Source organism: Erpetoichthys calabaricus, chromosome 6 (genome assembly GCF_900747795.2).
Source record: "Erpetoichthys calabaricus chromosome 6, fErpCal1.3, whole genome shotgun sequence".
In the NCBI taxonomy this organism is placed as follows: domain Eukaryota; kingdom Metazoa; phylum Chordata; class Cladistia; order Polypteriformes; family Polypteridae; genus Erpetoichthys; species Erpetoichthys calabaricus.
Window position 1 is genome coordinate 111,624,254 of NC_041399.2, and position 22,115 is coordinate 111,646,368.

The 22,115-nt window shown below is 37.9% G+C and overlaps 1 protein-coding gene across 1 annotated transcript in view; it reads right to left on the bottom strand.

Moving 5' to 3' along the window:
• LOC114653501 (PH domain leucine-rich repeat-containing protein phosphatase 1) overlaps window positions 1-22,115 on the bottom strand; it is a 235,710-nt gene that overhangs the window by 33,184 nt on the left and 180,411 nt on the right. The window contains 1 exon segment of the mRNA XM_028803859.2: window positions 1,738-1,938. Coding sequence (XP_028659692.2) covers window positions 1,738-1,938 — 201 coding nt within the window.

A 22,115-nucleotide genomic window follows, 5' to 3' on the forward strand; every position in this document is an offset into this window, starting at 1 on the left:
GGATTTGACTTAGAGAGACCAAAAAGTCAAGAAGACAGCTGCTGTAGCAATGGCATAAAATGCTTCTGCAACTCCAACCAGTACAAGAAGATGGAATAGTAGTGAATCCATTAAGTGATATTGCCTTAAATCAATTGCACAAACATCACTGTAAGCAGCATTTACTTAATACACAGAGATGAAACATTCTTATTTACTTTGCAAGCACTTTAGTGAATCTGACATTTTGGGCAGAGTGGTGGTTCTGAGGCTAGGGATTTGCCCCTAACCGGCAATTGCTCCGTCCTGGGTATGACGTCAATCTGCATCCAGCCCTGCATGTAGGCCCGCCAACCCGCAGAGAAAACGTGGGGGTTGCTGGCAGAATGGGGGAATGGTGGTTCCATTCCATCTGAACTAGTGTGGTGCTGAGGTGTAACCCGTTGCATGGCTGCACTCGGGTCCTAATCTGGGAATCTGAGTTGGTTCGTCATGTGGTGGGTGCAGCAATGCGCTGTATCAGCGCCTGCTCCTAACCTCTCTCTCTCTCTCTCTCTCTCTGAAATTTTAAGTAAGTGGGTTTGTTCGCTGCAAAAAAGAAAACATCAACAAATATTAAATAAATAATGCCTAATGTAAGATTATCTTCATAATGAAAATTATGTCAGAAAGAATTTATTATGCTTAATTTACAGTGCATAATTAAACCAATTTAGACTCTAAAGTTGGTCAAGTGCACTTCAACTTCATGTAACCGTATGTTGTGGATACCCTGTTTAGGAATCACAACAGAAACAAAAAGAAAAAAAACGATCCGAGTGGCTGACAATGGCAAAAGATGTTATAAATTGGGTGTAAGAATATTTTTAAAAAAGCATGCATAGTTTTATTCAAGTTATCTCAAAATGCAAGGGCTTTACAACTATCCTCTAATGCAGTGTTTCCCAACCAGTTTTTCACTTGTCAGTGGTTTTGCAACCCACTTGGGGGGGAGGGGGGTTGATAAGTATCCCCATTTATGGATTTAGTGCGATCATCTGAGCAAGGGGAGTTGGGTGGTCCTTCTCGGTGAATCAAGCATGATTGTCAATGCACTTGTGAAATTGTGTCATCACCAGAGTGTTAGAGAATTAGATGAATCAAGCAGGATTATCAATGCTTTTCCTCCTTGGTGAATGGAGCATCATTTTTAGAGCGGGAATTAGGGAGTGATCCAGAAATGACCATGATTCACTTGCGATGCTGTCACTGTGAATCGACAGTAATCATCGGACGTATGGATGGGGTTTCATCCGGGGTCAGCCATGATGCCGCTGTGTGTCACACAGAACCATCATTGGCACCCACCTAAAATGCCACCAAGGCCCACAGGTTGGGAAATGTTGCTCTAATGCATCAAAACCATCTCTAACACTACAGTTCCACAATACTGGTATTAAATGGTATTCAAATCAGGTACTGGAACAGCTAGTATTCACTATTTCCAGCTATAAAAAAGTACATTTGATTATTTGTAAATAATTTTAGCAAGTCAGCTGCATTGACTGTTTAATACATAATGTAGCTATTAACTTTCATTTAGATAAAGCATATACAGCTGTAATTATATCTTCAATTTACAAAGGTTACAGTTTAAAACTAATAACTATGTTAAAAACAACAAAGAAAAACAATAAAAAATTGGTAAGTAATTCACATTCTCACTAATTTCAAAGAAAATGCACTCGATCTGATTAATAGTATTTTCACATCTCTTACCTCGCTGGAAAGCTTTGCAGAAAATTGAAGGCAAGATGAAGAATACGAAGACGACAGTGACCTGTCAACAGTGGCACACATTTATCAGTTAGATTGTTATTAGTCAAATAGAGCTCCTGAAGGATGCTGTGACTTTCCTCTGATAGCGTTGAAGGGGGTAGGGTTTCTAGCTTATTGGCTGATGCATTTAGACATCGTAAGCTTGGAAAGAAAAAAAAAACAAAAAAAAACAAACTTTACTTTCCATACAGTAACAATATAATGCAGAAATAAAAATACAGCTATAAACAGTAAAATATTTTTGTATATTAAAATGCATAGTACGTTAAAACATCCCAAGAATATTTAAGAAATAAAACTTGCCTTATTTATATAAGACAGATGTGCTTCTTATCTACAGTTTTTTAAGCACGTTTGATAATCTTACAAGTATGCATTTTGATACTGTCACACTGAGAAAAATGACAGTCTTAAAAGAGAATTCATATGCTATTATCATCATAACCAGCTAATAAAGGAATTACTTAACAGGACAGATAATGATAACATTAAAATTGCTCAATCTAGAAGATTAGTTCTTGAAAGAAATATGTTGCACAGTCTAGCTTTTCTCATAAGCAGTAGCATTCAAGGAGTATTTTAGAATATAGTTTTTATATTATGCCAAATCACCAACTACATTGTGTTATACAAGTGCGCATGGGAGGAAGTCTATGGGCTTAACTAAAGTTAAAATGTAGAGTATGGGGTTAATGAAGTACACTAATGTCTTTTCTCCCTCCTCTGCAGAACCCCAGAAAGAAAGACCAGCTAAAATTTAACCAACTTCCACTTCCCTCTCCAGACTACACCCTCCTGCTGACCTGACTTCCACCGGTGCCCTGTTGGACCCTCCACTTCCTTCCCACTGCCTATAAAGCCAATCAATTGCCTCCCCCAGTCAGTTCCATTCTGGACTCAATCTTTTGAGAAGGCACAATGGAGATATCAACTAATACTAATGACAATATATGGGGTGGATCACCAAACCTTTTTCTTGTTTGTGTTTTCTCTTTCACAACTGTTACAAATGAATCCTTCAAAATTAATAATGTATGTATAATGTATGCATTGTTGGTTTTTACTACAATTTAAAGATTACTTTTGTATAAAATGTAAAGTATACGTTGTGTATTTTTCTACAATTTTGTTGCTGTAATTTAAAACTCATTAGGACATTCTTTTTCACAAAAGAAATCTATGTAAAGACCCATTTACAATGTACAAAAGTACATATACTGAAAATAATTTACAGAGGCCATTACAGTCACCTTTTCTACCAACAATTAATGTATGCGTACTGACAAGCTTATGTAATTCCATTAGCATGCTTGAATCTCCAAATTGGATTCCCTCGGCCAACTAAAATTCCTTCCAGCTCTATGTGTACTATACAACGCATTGCAAGGAGGATAAAAAAGCCGACACAACAGGGCACTCTAGCAGATATTTTGTTCAACTTCAGGCACTGCTACTAACAATATTTTCACATCACTTTGAAAGATATTTGCTGAAACGACAAGCATTCTCTGTATCAAACTGTAAACAAAATGAAATAGGAGATGCCAGCCCACTGCAAAGGGATGCAAATGGTGATCAAGGAGAAAGTCGCTGACACAGTGCAGAGGCAGTGAGAGAATGCACATACAGCAAAACAAATGTGAATACAGTGCACTCATTTTTGTGTGAGAGCCACTCAGACTGCAAACATGATATTGTACTGGTGATATGGACATTATTATACTCAGTCCATCATGCTGCCTGCCATTTATCTACATAATCCATGAAATATGTAAGTAACGCTGTCATTTTAAAAATTACTGTACATAGTAAAATATCATTTTGATTTAATATGACTAGGGGGTTTTGCCCCCTGCTCGCTTCACTCTCCCACCCCCAGGATGCACTACGCGGCAGCCACTTTGCGTCTCTGCCTCTCACGTTGTGTAGACGGGGGCTGAACGCACACTATGGAGATACCGCCACTCCTCCGAAACCCCCTCTTAAACAGTGATACAATGGGAAACAAAAACATTTTTTTTTTTACCTCCTCTATGCTTGATCAGCTAGCTGGCTTGCTGCTGCTGCTTGTGCCGTGCTGTGTGATTTGCACATCACGCAGCACTTCAAACATTTAAAAGCCTGTACAGCAGCTGTCCTTTTGTCTCACTGCCTTGTCTTGTGGGACGATAAAGTGTCTCCAAGTAAATCATGTCTCATCTCCTTTCAAGCCTTCCAAGATTTTTTTTTTTTAAATAATACAGAGATATTTTATGTTTCCAGCTGATTGTAAAGTGTTGTTTTGCTTTTTCTGATTAAAAACTGAACTGGTTTTATGCCAATTTAGAAAGCAACTTCGGTAAGCCGTTCATGTCATAACATGCCATCTGGTTGTTCACACTTCAAGTAGAATAAATCAATGAAAATTGGAGAATGTACACACAGTAAAACAAGGAGACCTACATAATGCGTCATCGTAACAAAACAAGTTTCTTTTTCATGCATTATTTTATATGCCCAGCTTATTGAAATATGTTGTTTTGCTGTTCACTAATAAATACTGAAGCTATTTTCTGCTCTATAGCTGTACAACTATAGAATTTTTTTCCTTTTTATGCTAACATTTAAAGTGGAAAATAAATGCAAAAAGTGTATGCTGTGTGCATATAATTATTTATTTCTACATTCATTCAAGCTGTATTAGGCAATCTACGGCTTTTGGGGGTAAGGCAGTAGGGATGAGTTATCAGGATGCTGAGCTGATGGGCCATTATTGAGAACAAAAAGATGCAGAGACCACTTGACATAGCCTTGGAGGTTATAGTACTGAAAAAATGTGTGGCGGTTCAAGGGTTATTAAAACCGATCTCTCAAATTTAAAACATCACAGGGGATGAAGGGTTAGATGAAAAAAACGAAACAAAAAAACTAGTATTATTAGCATGTTTTAAAAATTAATAGTTATAAATCAGAAATGAAGATTGGTAGTCATTTGTGTACAGACACTGAATTGATCCAGAGTTCTATAAATTATTTAAGCAAAAAATGTACCTGAACAGCACTACTGAAAAAAAAATAAAAATTGTGCTAAACAAATTAAGTTATAGCTCTTATTTGGAAAGTGGTTAACCAATAAATTAAATACTTTACAGTTGTTCCAGTATTGTGTTCTTTTATCACAATATAGTGCTTTCTAAATACAAGCACTGTTCAATGACACTATCATATGCACAATATATTTCTTGTGAAAAGATTGGTACTATGATTTTATTTAAAATTGTTAGCCGGCACAAATGTCAGGATATTTTATAAAACAACTTATATACTAATTAACACTGAAAAGCAGCATAACAATTCATAAATATTGTGAAAACCTCTATAAAAGACTAAAGAATTATGAAATAAGGGAAATAATGGTAGACAACAAGATATTAAAGACTGGATGAATTCCACTTAATTATTGGTGCTGGAGTAAGACATGATGGTTCAGAATTATACACACAGAAAAACTTATAAAGATACAATGTTTAAGGTGGGAAAAATGAAATTCTTCAAAACAGACCTTCAACTCTGATTTAATAATAACAGACAACAATTTGTGGTTATTGTGCAGCACTTAGTTTATTATTAATCCCTATCCTCTAATAGGTAAAATTTGAAAATCTCTTGTTTCTACCTTCAAAAAGTTAATGCACAATGTTCATATGGCAATCTGGTATATTATTTATTTGACAGTCACCAAGAAGATCCATGTTGTGAGAAGCAGCAATGGCACAAAGCGGAAGCGGAGGCAGAAGCAGACAATGGCCGACAGTGAGATGAATCGCGTTGCCGTTGTCGTAGAAGAACTCCAGGCACTCAACAAACAGATTCAGAAACTCCTGTCCAGACGAAGGTACCTTAGGGATTTGAAGGCTCGGCTGCTGGATAAACCATCCTTGCCATCTGAAATCGACATAACATTAACCCAGCGTTGTGCCGCTCAAGTAAGCTTCACCCCCGCGCCTCATAAGAGCGACGACGACACCAACGAAGACCTCGCGTGTTTCAGCTATGCAGGCGGGGGTTCAAGGCTAGAACACCTCCATTGGCATAGGCGAGCATCCCGACCCAGAACCGGTTCGACCCTCTCCGTGTCCCCAGTTTGCCTTCAACCCCTGGTGATGTAATCGTGGTAGGTGATTCGATTGTTAGAAACCTCAATATCGCATGCACTAATCGGAGATCTTTTGTTTCTTGTTTTCCCAGTGCTCATGTCCTAGATGTGATGAGACATGTGCCGACAATCTACGAGAAGCACAAGAAGAGGGCAGTTGGATCCGTTGTATTACACGCCAGCGTGAACGACATAAGGCACCGACAGTCGGAAATTCTCAAGGCTGACTTCGCAGCACTAATTAAAGACATGAAGGAGAGGACCCCATCGGCAAAGATCTTCATTTTGGGTCCACTACCTCTCGTCAGACGATCAAATGAATACTACAGTCGTCTGCTCGGATTAAACAACTGGCTCAAAGGCTTCTGCGAGAATCAAGACATCAGATTCATCGACAACAGGGACCTCTTTTGGGAAAGGCCGTGTTTCTTCAAGCGGGATGGCCTGCATCCGAATGGATTCGGCGCCCGGGTCCTCTCCGAAAACATTGCTAAGGTAATTCATTTATCTTTATCTTGACTATCTATTTCTACTCTCAACCCCTTCCGAAATGCTATTGCTGTGCTAGGACATGATAATTGTTTAACAAAGTCTTCCGTAAAAGTGCACAACATTAATAATTTAATTACAATTACTACTTTAGATGAACAATGTTTTAAAACTATAAAAACAGACTATAGATTAAATAGAAAATACACACAGAGCGGCGCTAACAAAAATAACTTAGTTCCTGTTCCAAATATCAATAACGCACATAGTATTCATCTCTGCCCCTCTGAAACATTAAATATGGCACTATTAAATGTTAGAGCTTTAACTAACAAGACATTTTTTATCAACGATCTTATTAGTGATAGAAAAATTGATTTTATTGCACTAAGTGAAACGTGGCTTAGCTCAGATGGCGCAGCTGGTCTAATCGAATCTGCGCCTCCGAATTACAGTTTTACTAGTGCGGATCACCAAGGAAAAAGAGGCGGCGGCCTAGCAAACATTTACTCAAGCCGGTTAAAATGTAAAGATGTCAGTTTTGGTAAATTCAAGTCCTTTGAGTATCTCGCTGTTGTTATTCATGGAGATTCTCACGTTCTAGTATTATCCATGTATAGACTGCCTAAATTTAATGCGTCTTTCTTTGAGGAATTCTCTGACAATGTCAATTTTAATTACGAACTATGACACACTCTTAATAGTTGGCGACTTTAACTTTCATATAGATAATCAGTGTGACCAAAAAGTAAAGAATTCATGAATCTCCTGGACTCTTGATTTGAGACAGCTCGTTAATCAGCCTATACATAAAGCAGGTCATACGTTAGACTTCGTAATTACTAAAGGACTAAAAGTTGATGTAAAGCAGGTCATTGATATTGGTCTATCAGACCATTTTCTTCTATTTAATATAGAAATATTGATAGAAAATATTCATGAGAAGCATATTGTTAAAAAACGCTTCTTTGACTCATCAGCAGCTTTAAAACTTTCAAACATTCTAAGCAATCAGTCCGTTTATAGTGCCAACTATAATAGCGAGGATAATGTAAATAGTAAGGTGGAAAAATGTAATACTAAAGTGAGAGCTGCTGTTGACATAGTTGCACCTGAAAAGACAGTTAAAAAATCTTCTAGCATTGTTACACCATGGAAGACCCAAATAGTTTCTGATTTAAAGAGAACATTCCGTAGAGCTGAGCGTAAATGGATTAAGACTAAACTAACTATCCACTATGAAATATTAAAAGTTAAAATAACAGAATACAATAACACACTCTGTCTTGAGAGGTGCTGCTATTTCTCTAAGATTATAAATAACAATGCTAGTAATCCTAGAGTCTTATTCTCTACGATTGATTGTCTGCTAAACCCAGGTAACTCAAAGGAATGCCTCCTAAGTACTTCTAGTAAAACCTGTGAGGCTATTGCTGTATTTTTCAATCAAAAAATTAATGATATTAGAAATAACATATAGTATATCGCCCCAACACTGAGGATCCTCCTAAACCCCAGTACTCCATTACAAACAAATTAAATTCGTTCACCAGGATAGATTTACCTGATTTACATAAAATAATTTCTCAACTGAAACCCTCCACCTGCATCCATGACCCAATACCAACAAATTTTTTCAAAGAAGTATCGGGCGTGCTAATTGATAATATTCTTGACATAGTATATTCGTCATTAGATACGGGGGTCTTCCCAGACTGTCTTAAGACTGCTGTAGTTAAACCCCTACTTAAGAAAAATAATCTTGACCCCTCTGCTCTTGAAATTTTAGACCCATCTCTAATCTGCCTTTTTTAAGTAAAATTCTAGAGAAGGCAGTCATTATGCAGTTAAATGACCACCTCAATAAACATGCTATTCTTGTTAAATTTCAGTCAGGTTTTAGAACAAATCACAGCACAGAAACCGCACTAGTTAAAGTAGTCAGTGACTTGCGGGTAAATGTAGACAAAGGCCATTTATATGTTCTCATCCTCCTAGATCTGAGGGGCGCATTTGACACCATTGATCAAATTATTCTTGGAAATCGCCTTAGTCAATGGGTGGGCCTCTCTGGCAGTGTCTTAAATTGATTTGAATCCTACCTGGCAGGGAGAAAATTCTTTGTTAGTTGTGGTAATTACAACTCAAAGACACATGATATCCTATATGGTGTTCCACATGGCTCTATCCTGGGTCCGCTGCTCTTCTCAATCTACATGCTTCTGTTAGGTCAGATTATCTCGGGGCACAACGTGAGCTACCACAGCTATGCTGATGACACACAGCTGTACTTATCAATAGCACCTGATGACCCCGATTCTCTTAATTCACTAACACAATGTCTTACTTGTATTTCTGAATGGATAAATAGTAATTTTCTAAAGCTAAATAAAGAGAAAACTGAATTTTAGTGATTGGCAATAATGGATACAATGAGGCTATTAGAAATAAACTGGATGCATTAGGATTAAAAGTCAAGATGGAGGTAAAAAGCTTAGGGGTAACTGCTGACAGTAATCTGAATTTTAAATCACATATTCATCAGACCACTAGGACAGCATTTTTTCACTAAAGAAACAAAGCAAAAGTTAGACCTCTTATATCATTGAAAGATGCTGAGAAATTAGTTCAAGCGTTTGTTTTCAGTCGACTAGATTACTGTAATACACTCCTCTCAGGACTACCCAAAAAAGGCATAAATCGTTTGCAACTCGTGCAGAATGCAGCTGCTAGAATCCTAACTAGGAAAAGAAAATCTGAGCACATTTCTCCAGTTTTGATGTCACTACACTGGTTACCTGTGTCATTCAGGATTGACTTTAAAATTCTGCTTATGGTTTATAAAGCCTTAAATAATCTTGCCCCATCTTATATATCGGAATGTCTGACATCTTATATTCCAAATCGTAACCTTAGATCCTCAAATGAGTGTCTCCTTAGAATTCCAAGAGCAAATCTTAAAAGAAGTGGTGAGAAAGCCTTTTGCTGTTATGCACCTAAAATCTGGAATAGCCTGCCAATAGGAATTCGCCAGGCTAATACAGTGGAGCACTTTAAAAAAACTGCTGAAAACACATTATTTTAACATGGCTTTCTCATAACTTCACTTTAATTTAATCCTGATACTCTGTATATCTAATTCATTATAATAACTATTCATGATGGCTCTAAAATCCGTACTAACCCCTACTCTCTCTTCTGTTTCTTTTTCTGGTTTCCACCACCATCTACTCAAAGCACTGTGATGTTCCAACATTGCTGGATCAAAAGCCAGAAGTTTGCATGACCATCATCAGCAAGTCCATCCGTGAGAACCCTAAATACAAAGAGGACTATTCATTTATGTTAGGTAGAATGCCCAGAGGGGACTGGGCGGTCTCGTGGCCTGGAACCCCTGCAGATTTTATTTTTTTCTCCAGCCGTCTAGAGTTTTTTTTTTTGTTTTTTCTGTCCTCCCTGGCCATCGGACCTTACTCTTATTCTATGTTAACTAATGTTGTCTTATTTCAGTTTCTTACTTTGTTTTTTATTTTTCTTTTCTTCATTATGTAAAGCACTTTGAGCTACTTCTTTGTATGAAAATGTGCTATATAAATAAATGTTGTTGTTGTATTTCTGATCTGCGGTGTGTTGGCACCCTGCCCAGGATTGGTTCCTGCCTTGTGCCCTGTGTTGGCTGGGATTGGCTCCAGCAGACCCCCGTGACCCTGTGTTCGGATTCAGCGGGTTGGAAAATGGATGGATGGATGGATGTATTTCTGATTATTTTAGAAAAAGGTCCCAAATGAGCATACTACCAAAACAGTGTGGTGATTAATGCACATAGCCAGAAATAAAAGCAGTTATCAGGCTTCTCTTTTTTGCTTTTTAATCTCCAATGACTGCTGTGGAGAAAAGTGCAGGAAATTAGCTCAGTGGACACTTACAAAAATGATGAAATCATTTTTAAATGTCACTACTTTTAAATTTTGTGTCTTATGAAGTTATTCTTAATGCTTTTGAAGAATGTGTGAATACTTTAAAATTAAATCATGTAGTATCAGAAAATGAAACTTAAATCTGATATTATGCTGACATATTAACACTGTAAGGGTACTTGGGCATGGACTTCTATGTAAAAAGTGTGTAATAAGGGTACCTTTTCAAGAATAATTGGACAAAAAAAGGACATAGGAAATGTGTTTTATGTTGGTATATATTAATGTCTTAAAAAAGTCTTTGTGCATGTACTTGTGAGTAGTGTTGATCAGCGAATTTCACCAAAGCGCTATTCTCAGAATATTTGCTGCGTTGATGTTTGCCCTTGTTTGTCGAATTATGTATTGATAATTCGACCGGTTTAGGAATTTTTTTTTTTTTTTTAAATACCAGTGCCCCATAATACTTTGAGAGGCTAGAATGATATCCTCCGGAGCTGTAACAGTCAACATTGATGGGATCGCCCTCTGGGTATATAATGCTGATCATTTGCATTACAGACTCTGTAAGAAGAGTTATCTGTGCTTGTAGCTAAATGTACAGGTCCATCTTCAAGTTCTACATCAACATAAGAGAAGGAGGCTTGTGCCCTACGCATAGTAATTAGTCACACCCCGAGGAGACTCTATGAAATAATAATAACAACAACAAAAGAGGGCAGCACGGTGGCGCAGCGGGTAGCGCTGCTGCCTCGCAGTTGGGAGATCTGGGGACCTGGGTTCGATTCCCGGGTCCTCCCTGCGTGGAGTTTGCATGTTCTCCCCATGTCTGCGTGGGTTTCCTCCGGGCGCTCCGGTTTCCTCCCACATTCCAAAGACATGCAGGTTAGGTGGATTGGCGATTCTAAATTGGCCCTAGTGTGTGCTTGGTGTGTGGGTGTGTTTGTGTGTGTCCTGCGGTGGGTTGGCACCCTGCCCGGGATTGTTTCCTGCCTTGTGCCCTGTGTTGGCTGGGATTGGCTCCAGCGGACCCCCGTGACCCTGTGTTCGGATTCAGCGGGTTGGAAAATGGATGGATGGATGGACAACAAAAGATTTATTACTATTTAGATGATGTTTCTATCTTTTTGATAGAATAAAAAGTGCAAAGAATCAGCACAGACAGCTTAGAGAGACATCAGCATGACCTCAAAAAACAGAACGTGCCAGTGGTTTCATTCATGATACACCACTTTGAATTTTCTGCCTTTAAAAGACCTACACATTTTTTTCCAACTTTTGACTACAATTTTGGTATTTCTGCTTTGTTTTGATTAAATCTATGATTTTTTGTGTCACTGACATCATTCTTTCTTCTTTGATCTCACAGAGGCACGGTGGTGCAGTGGTTGGCACTGCTGCTGCACAGTTCAGGTCACCTTTTTGTCCACAATAATGAAACATATATAGCATAAATAATGAGTTCTCTCTGCTTGTGAAGTTGTAATGTATTATAATAAACAGTTATGATTTTAAAATGTTAAATGTATGAATAGCAAATATCCAAAGTGCTTGGCTAGACCGCTGCATAGAGTAGGTCCATCTACTTTTTTAGTTGCAGCTGACATCTTTAAATTGCCAGCTGTCAACAGAGTTTCTGAGCAACTGTGAAGATAGTTTCAAACAGGCCGACATTATCAAATACTAGACAGTAAAACTGTGTGAGAAATGTTATAAGCCATTAAGCAAATAAAAGTTGTTACCCGAACCAAGATGCTAAAACCATAACTCATCTTGATAAATAGTATGCTATGAATCATTAACCAGAAAGATTGATCAAAGTTTTTTGGCAATGTGCAGGTCGATCTTTGAGTACCACATCAGTATAAGAGAAGGAGGTGTGTGCCTTTGCATGCATAATAATTAGCCACATGCAGATAAACAACAGACTTTGAAGAAGCCTGACAGGCCCCCTAAACCACCCCAACACAGGAAACACAATGAAATAATAATAATAATAATGAAAGGTTTATTACTGCTTACAAGACATTTCTATCTTTTTAATTGAAGAAAAAGTGCAAAGTATCAGCACAAACAGTTTGGAGAGCCTTCAGCATGACTTCAACAAATAGAACAAACAAGCGGCTTCAATCATGACATGCCACTTTGAATTTTCTGGCTTTAAAAGACCTACATATTTTTTTCAACTTTTGACTATGATTTCGGCATTTCTGCTTTGTTTTGACAAAATTTATGATTGCATGTCTCTGACTGCATACCTACTTTGATATAATGGCGGTGCAGTGGTTAGCACTGCTGCTGCTCAGTTCAGGTCAACTTTTTGGCCAAAATAATACAGTACAGTTGGCAGATGTTTCTCTAGCCCCCATGAACACTTTAAAGACGACTGCACCATTATAATTCAGGCAAACATTTCTGTGATTTAGGGGAACTCACGGCAAAGTGAATGTGGAAATGTTCACTCATCACTACTTGTGAGTAAGAATCTACTGCTTTTAGGGATATTGCCCAATTTGAAGCAGAAAGAGAAATAGAAAAAAATACCTTCTAATGAACCAATTTCAGCAGTAGAGCATTAACAAGCATTTCAGCTAATAGAGGTTCATCTGTATACATTTAATCATTAATAAACGTTTTAAAAAAAAAAAAAAAACTTTTCTAAAAAGTATATACAAATACAGTATTTTTCAAAACCATTTTTAATTATAACCCGACATGAATTTCTGCCCATACAGCCCACTCCTACATCGAAACCAAGAAACAGTATTTCCAGCTTAATCTCCACCTACAACAGTTAATACTGACATGTGGATGAGTAACACTTTTAGACTTGTGAATGATTGTACACTATAGGTGCCATCTGATTCAAATGTGGGCCCTCTCTTCTTTTGTGTTGTGCATATTTATTTTATATTATAAAAAAAATCTTTCCAGTAAGTAGAACCCCTGTGGAAGGTTACTAGCCACTGTCATTTTTCAATGCATGCATTTCTTCTGTGTGCATTTATCACCATGGTCTTTTGTCTGTACCATTTTATGGCTCAAATTTCATCAAACAGAATCATATAAACCTTAAAGTTAACACAATGAATAGAACGCTGAAAGCATAAAACAACACCTTTGCTACTGGATCATATTGTAATGTAATCCAAAGCAAACCTATATACATGAATACTCTAATATAATGCTAATTAGGTAAATTTATATAAAAATGTTACAAAGCATCTAGATTTTCACAGTGACAGTATCCATTCAGCGGTTGAGGAGGCTTAGTATGACATGGCTATGGTTTTCATAAAAATTAGAGTGGAGGTATGTATCTGCTCCACAAGGTTTATTCTCACCTGGACAATTCTGGCAGCACTGTGAGGAATGTTTTTTGATTCCTCCAGCGCCTTCAATACCATCCAGCCATCCCTGTTAAAGGATAAGCTCAGAGATATGCAGGTGGATGAGCCTATGATGTCCTGGATAATGGACTGTCGAGCAAAGCGCAGTTTGTGAGGCTCAAGGACTGTGCGATACAGATGTGAGCAGCACTGGAGCACCACAAGGAACAGTCTTGTCTCCTTTTCTCTTCACTCTGTACACCTCCGATTATCATTATAACTCCAGGTCATGTCACTTGAAGAAATTGTCAGAGGATTCTGCACTTATGGGGTGTATTTATAAAAGGGATGAGGCAGAGTATAGGAGTCAGATGAAAAGGTTTGTTACTTGGTGCAAAGAGAATTGTCTGCATTTTAACATCAGCAAAAACAAAGGAATTAGTTAGTGACTTTCGCCACATCAAGGAGCCTTTATGTTTAGTCACTATTCAAGGAGTGGGGTGCACTCCTACAAGCACTTGGGGGCCCACACTGATGATAATTTGGGCTGGTCTCAGAACACAGAGGAACAATATAAAAAAGGGCAGAGCTGGGTTTTTTTCCTTAGGAGACTGCGTTATTTTAATGTGGAAAGTGACATCCATCACATCTTCTACAACACTGTGCAATGTTCTACTCTGTGTTGTGCTGGGCTGGTAACATTATTTCAAGAGAGGACCATCAAATTAAGATGCTAATTAAAAGGGAAGGCTCAGTTATATAATGTACTCTGGACCTCCTGGAGGTTGTAAAGAAGGAAAGAATTAAAACAAAACAGTGCCATTATGAACAATTTTGCACAACCTCTCTCTGAAACACTAACACTGACTACTTTCAGTCAATGAATTATTTAGCAGACGTGTGTCAAGAAATGCTACTGGGGCTCCTTAATATCAACAGCAGTATGTCTGCATAATGCCTCACTCCAACTGTGACAGTCAAGTCAGAACTTTTCTATCTTTTTGAATTGTCCTGCTTTACAGTCATTCCACTCTCTCTCTATTGTACCACAAAAAAGGATAAAACACATAAGGAAATCTCAATTTGCAATCTGTATTATAAATACAGACAGGCCTGCTTTATAACGAATTCACATTTTATTACTTATAAATATGAATGTGACTTCACCACTTGACCAGATTCTATGACAAATGATACTCTGGTATAAACAACTCATGTGCACTGGTTTACATACAAGATTCATGTCACTTTGTCTCAATGGATATTTGGTCAATCTGTGGATTCATTTCATCCTGAAACAAAATGTTCACAAAACCTACCACCTACATTGGCAATACAGACAGACACCAATTTATCTAAAATCTTGAAAAATAAACTGAACTGGACTGAACACACGATTGAACTTTCCCTTAAAGTGTGAGTTGCCATGAAGCAGAAACTCTAACTACTATGCCATCAGGCTGTCTCAAGTGCAATACAAGATCATTCAAATTCATGATAAAGACCAGAGAAATACAAATTAGGAAGAGCATAATAAAATAAAATGCAAAGGAGTAATAGAAGTTGATAAACAGGACTGTCTTGTTTAAACATGATTTCACTAGATACAGTTGCTCTCCAGTTGAAAATAAACTTCTTTACTTCTTATTAGTATACAGTATTTCTTTGAACAGTTGTAAAAGGATAATGAGGGTAAATAAATAACTTTTTAAAGTCAACAGTATTATTGAATATGTTTCCCTCTCGTTCCACTTCGGAGACTCTTTCCTTTGGGCTTCATGGCATGCACTTACATACATTAACATGTTATAATTATTAGCTGGTCCACTCTGCAAAGTTCTTTAGTGGTTTTCAACAACCACATTTCTCAGGTTACTCATTTCTAAGCCAGTTTTTACAAGAAGCTGACAATAAAATGTTTGCAATGTAACCACATTATACTGCACAGTAAACACAGTAGTGGCAAGAAAAGAAAATGAACAGTGTCCACATCCATTCTTCCCTTATCTTCTCAGCAGAGGACTTCTGATGCTCTGTTATACTGACCATTTGGTTTCTTTATCACCTCCCTGTCTGTATCCCATCTTTCCTGGTTACTCAGTTTGGTCAGCCAGCCAACTTTAGGAAGAGTCCTGGTGGCTACAAATTTTTCAGTTCAGTTACTGAGGCCACCTTGCTCCTGGCAACACTTAAAGTTTGAGAAATGGTTGTATACACCCGCCCAGATCTATTTCTCACCACAATCTGATCATGGTGGTGAACAAAGAGTGCCTTGGACTTCATGGCATGATTTTCATCCTGACATGCAGAGTGAATTGTGGAACCTTATCTACACAGGAGTGTGCCTTTCTAAACTAAGTCCAATCAATTCTATTTGCAGCAGGAAGACTATAATCAAGTTTTAGACTCCTCTCAACGATAATTAAAGCAAACAGGATGTACCTGACCACAATTTGGTGTCCTAGAGCAAAATATACAGAAATATTACTGATTGACTAACTGACTAACTATTCAACAAAAACGCTATTTCCCATTTCATTAAAAAGCTGAAATTTAGCAGGATTATACATCATTGGTAGTAAAAGAAAGAACATTATGGTAAAAAAAAAAAACAAAATACTTTGACTGATTTCATTGAAATTTGGGGACGTTACAAAAAAAAAGAAAACCTGCTGCGTTGTCATATTTGTCAATGTGATGCACTTGGCTAAGCTTGCACTTCATTTTATTGTGTATACCACATGTGGCAATAAATCTGAAATGAACCGATTACATGGCTGAACAGAAAGACATGCTATTTTTTCTATAGCTGATGGAGATGCTGCTTATCAGAATGTGATAGAAAGAGAACATGATGGTGCTTTAGAGAGAATAAATATAATCAGTAACTTTATTTTGGGGTAGACATTTACTCAAACCCACAGTATAATAAAGCAGTTCTAATTTTAGGCTTTGATGCTAATGGAGAGTCTGAACTTTTACCACTTGTTAACTTTGAATGACCCAACTTTAAATCACCCTTATAACATTATTATATAGAACTGTAGATGATGTCCTTTTAAATGACATTCTGCTGCAATCACTTCCCCCAGACCCACCCCCTGCATTTTTGGCCTCCAAAACTGTAGGTTCTTTCATGGTACATGTTGTACCAAGGATGGGCATATCGATACTAAAGGATCTTTGTTTTCAATCCTGACCTTTTAATTTAAACATCGATGTTCACATTAAAAGTATCAATATTACACATTTTCCATAGCATGCAAGTTTATTAGAAATTATTTTTAAAAAGCATTTTATGGTGAGAACATGATTAAACATGTCATATTGTGTAAAACAGGAACTGCTTTTCCTTCCATGTTTTTCATTGCTCTGCAATAACACTGGCAGTGCTTCAGTCCAACAGCCAAAGCAGTAGAGCTGTGTAAATGTTAAGTTGTTTGATGTTATTTTACTCCACTGATTGGGCAATAACGAAGCAAAATGTGATTAAACATCACAAGACTGTACGTTATTGCGGCAACACCACAAACCTAGTAAAAAATATAAAAGTCAGTCACGTTGCCGAACACACAGAGTTACAACAGAGGCAATCAGAATACTGCACAGACACTTGCTGCAGTCCACTTTTAAATGACTTGATATTACCTTTAAATCCCTAGCATTATACCTGAATGTCACTCAGGCCGTAAAAACAATGCTGAAAACAGCAGTCCCGAGTGTTACTCGAGCAATGGTACAGTCGTGTTTTTTCTTCTCCCTCCATGTAGGCATGCTTAGTAATAATGGCATCTCATAAAACATGCTTTTCAGCAGTCCAAATGTCACACACTCTTGACAGTGATACGAGCAGAGATGTTGAGGTGCCTCTCATCAGCAGTGATGACAAAGAGAATTTGTCTTCAGTCAGGGAAAATTAAAAATGTAATTCTGAATTCCACACATACTGTAAGTTTTTATAGAAGATTAACTATTCTTGCAAGACAACACTGGCTGCATCAGCACTGGCCTCAGAAATACCTGGTATCAGATCAAAAAGAAAACAAGCAGTATTGCCATGCTGAATGTATTTCATGGTATTATTTAGTTTCCCTGGTTCTTTTCCATGCAATATTTAAAATGTTCAATCCATTGCAAGGGCCATGTACATGTGCAGCCTATAAATGTCATTTGTATTTGTAATTAGTTAAAGTAAAACACAATTAATTGTTAGCTATGGTCATGGGAAAAAGGAAGCTTGAACTTACAATTGACTAAAATGCTTGAGTGAGGAAAGTAAACAAATGAAAATCAAACATCTAATAATGATAATAATATACAGTAATCACTCGCTATATCGCGCTTCGACTTTCGTGGCTTCACTCTATTGCGTATTTTATATGTAAGCATATCTAAATACATAAGGCAGATTTTTTGCTGCTTTGCGGGTTTCTGCTTGGACAATGGGTCTTTTTACTTCTGGTACATGCTTTCTCAGTTGGTTTGCCCAGTTGATTTCATACAAGGGACGCTATTGGCGGATGGCTGAGAAGCTACCCAATCAGAGCACGCACTTAAGTTCCAGTGTGCTGACTGGCTCAGCGACGGAGCACCGAATTTGATTCAGCGGCGTTAACCAGGAAGTCTTGTCTCGCTCATTCAGCATCAACGTGTTTCGCTGTGTAAAGAGTTAACTTTTGTGCTCTTTTGTGTTTATCTTTGTGCATAGTCAAGCCTTTCATTACGTCTCCAAAATGATCTGCTACTGCTTCAGGGGCCGTGCCCAAGCGCCAATGGAAGATGCTAACGATTGCCAAAAAGGTAAAAGTTTTGGATATGTTGAAGGAAGGGAACAGCTACACCGCTGTAGGACGCCATTACGGCATCAATGAGTCCACAATTCTTTTTATTTAAAAAGGAAGAAAAGAATATAAGATCTACGGCTGCAGTGTTCTTTAACCAGGGTGCAAAACGAGTTGTAAGTGGACGTAATAAGGCGGTAGTCCGGATGGAATCTGCTTTAGGGATTTGGATTGAAGACTGCCGGAAGAAGAACAATGCCTGAACAGGCTCCTTTAGAAGAGCTGTAATGCTCTCCTTTGTTGTGCAGTAAAATTAAACTCATCGTTATCGGACAAGTCGTCGTGTCATTGTTGGCGAGTAACCACAATTAATTTTCTACCTACAGTACTTAGTACATGTACGTACGTTTAGTGTCACTGTACACACATTTTACTGTATACAATTTTTCTTGCATTGTACGTATTTATTGCTGGTGGCCTGTCTATCGTAATGGCTGTAACATAACATTTAACATATGTAATATCGGAGATGCTTGATATCTTATCTATACAGTGATCCCTCGCTATATCGCGCTTCGCCTTTCGCGGCTTCACTCTATCGCGGATTTTATATGTAAGCATATTTAAATATATATCGCGGATTTTTTGCTGGTTCGCGGACTTCTGAGGACAATGGGTCTTTTAATTTCTGGTACATGCTTCCTCAGTTGGTTTGCCCAGTTGATTTCATACAAGGGACGCTATTGGCAGATGGCTGAGAAGCTACCCAACGTACTTTTCTTTCTCTCTCTCTTGCGCTGACTATCTGCGATCCTGACGTAGGGGGTGTGAGCAGGGGGGCTGTTCGCACACCTAGACGATACGGACGCTCGTCTAAAAATGCTGAAAGATTATCTTCACGTTGCTACCTTCTGTGTGCAGCTTTTAAGTATGCTGCACGGTGCTTCGCATACTTAAAAGCTCAAAGGGCACGTATTGATTTTTGACTTTGTTTTTCTCTCTCTCTGCTCCTGACGGAGGGGGTGTGAGCTGCCGCCTTCAACAGCTTTGTACCGGCGGTGCTTCGCATACTTAAGCCAAACAGCCTTATTGATTTGTTTGCTTTCCTCTCTGTTTCCTTTGAAGAGGAAGATATGTTTGCATTCTTTTAATTGTGAGACAGAACTGTCATCTCTGTCTTGTCATGGAGCACAGTTTAAACTTTTGAAAAAGAGAAATGTTTGTTTGCAGTGTTTGAATAACGTTCCTGTCTCTCTACAACCTCCTGTGTTTCTGCGCAAATCTGTGACCCAAGCATGACAATATAAAAATAACCATATAAACATATGGTTTCTACTTCGCGGATTTTCTTATTTCGCGGGTGGCTCTGGAATGCAACCCCCGCGATGGAGGAGGGATTACTGTAATATTTAGGTTTTACTGTATATAAACTGTGTTTACATACATAATTCCAACTAATCTTACCTAATATCTACGAGAATACAAAGGGTTTATGCTGTATAACTGTGTGGGAAATGTTTATACGAGTGTGGGAGAGTTTATAAGGGCTTAAAATATATAAAAATAACCATACAAACATATGGTTTTTACTTTGCGGATTTTCACCATTCGCGGGGGGGTTCTGGAACGTAACCCCCGCGATAGGTGAGGGATGACTGTATACTCAAAAACTAACATTATTTTATGGATTACCTATTCAATTCAAAAGAATACAGTTTCCTGTAAAATTCTGTTTTGCAATGATCATCAGCAAAAGCCAAGGTCAGTCAGTAGGAAAAGCAGGAATTAATCTATGGCAAAAATGTTTTACTCACATGCAATTGCATATGTTTAAGAGTAAGTAACTCCAGTGAACTAATAATATTAGCCCTTGGTTTAAAAAAATATATATACATGCTGTGTACAGAAAAATACATACTTAGTTACATAGTACTTCTGATAAATCTGATTAACATGTGGCACTATAGCTGAGACTGGGTAACACATATAGTACTTGTATATTTATGAGATATTTCATTTTTTGATTTTTAATAAGTTTGCAAAGCCTTTCTGAAAACATGCTTTCTTTTGTCATTGTGGGTTACTAAGTGTAGTCTGACAGTCAAAAATGGCAAATCTATCCATTTAATATTATATCTACAACAGAATAAAATGTAAAAGAGTGAATGCTTTCTGAATACACTATATATACAAGTTTAACTTGTATAGAAGTTTTACCCAGCCATAAAATTGTTATGTTGCACATTTTCAAGTGCACTTCAAGAGCACATTCACTTGGAGGGCATGACTGCAGCCATTCACTGAACTAGCGTACTCACCACACATTAGCTATTAGGTGGTAAAGGGGGGACAGACATAGTTAGCCAGATAGTGACACGGGATGATTAGGGACCAGAATGGACAAAGCTTTGGGGTTCAATTCAGCAAGGACTTCAGGAAACACCCTATTCTATTCGAAAGAAGCCCTTTTATCTTTTATGACCACAAAGAGTCAGGTACTTTGTTTTAAGTCTGATCAGAAAAATAGTGGTGTTTTTACGGCACAATGTCCCTGTCACTGCAGTGGGGCATTGGGATCCACACAAAGACCACAGAGTAAGCAACTCCTGATGGACTCACCTACACCTTTTCCAGCAGCAACTCAACCTTTTCCTAGATGGTCTCCCATACAAGTACCGGCCGGGCCGAGTTTACCACACAAAACTCCTGACCATATGTGATGATGGTGGTGTACAATAAATGGTAATTTAATGGCTTAATTTGTGGAGTTAGCTCCTGATTCACCAACACAACCTGGGACAAAATTTGGAATACTGCTTGCCACTGCACTGAATTGTTGGTCAAACTCAAGATTACCTCTGCCCTCACTTGTGAGCAAGATACCAAAAGTACTTGAACTCTTTCAGTTAGGGAAGTTGCTCACTCCTTACCTGCATGGAACAATCCATTCTTTTGAGGGAGAGGACCATGAGGCAAGAGCTCAGATTTGGAAGTGCTAAATCTCATCCCAACTAAACCACACTCAGATGCCAACCATTTAGTATGCACCAGAGATCACAGTCTAATGAAGCCAAGAGGACATCAGCAGACAAACAGCAGATATCCAACTCTTAGGTGATAAAGCTTCCATCTCGGTATGAGATGGACAAAGTTTCTAGCTTAATGGGCCAAACTTTAATTTGAACAGGGTCTAGGGAAGTTGCCCGTTATAAGTTCAGTCGGTGTAATCATGTGTTGTAGATCATGGTATTAAAGTTCAATTAAACTGTAATGAGATACATTGACATAGGTATCAGCCTATAATACTTAAGCAAGCCAAACAGGCACCTTTCAGTTCAATCAAAATTTAAGAAAAAATTCTGACAGCCCTCACTTTAAGTCATGAACTTGCACAGTCAGGAAACTGCTTTACTTTTGCTGGTCCTCAATTTACTGGAATTTTCAATGCAATGAGTTACAGTATTACCTCATATTCAAATTTGTGTTAACATCTTAACAACTGAAAGAGGTTCTCTAACAAACTGTCATGCAGCTTAAACTCTTCTACTTTTCATAATCATATTGAAGCTAACACTTACAGCACTCACCTGTATACATAAACTCTTACAATAAGTGAATTGTTGCAGAGACTTGCAATACTCTGGTAGTTCTGCAAGACCCAATCCAA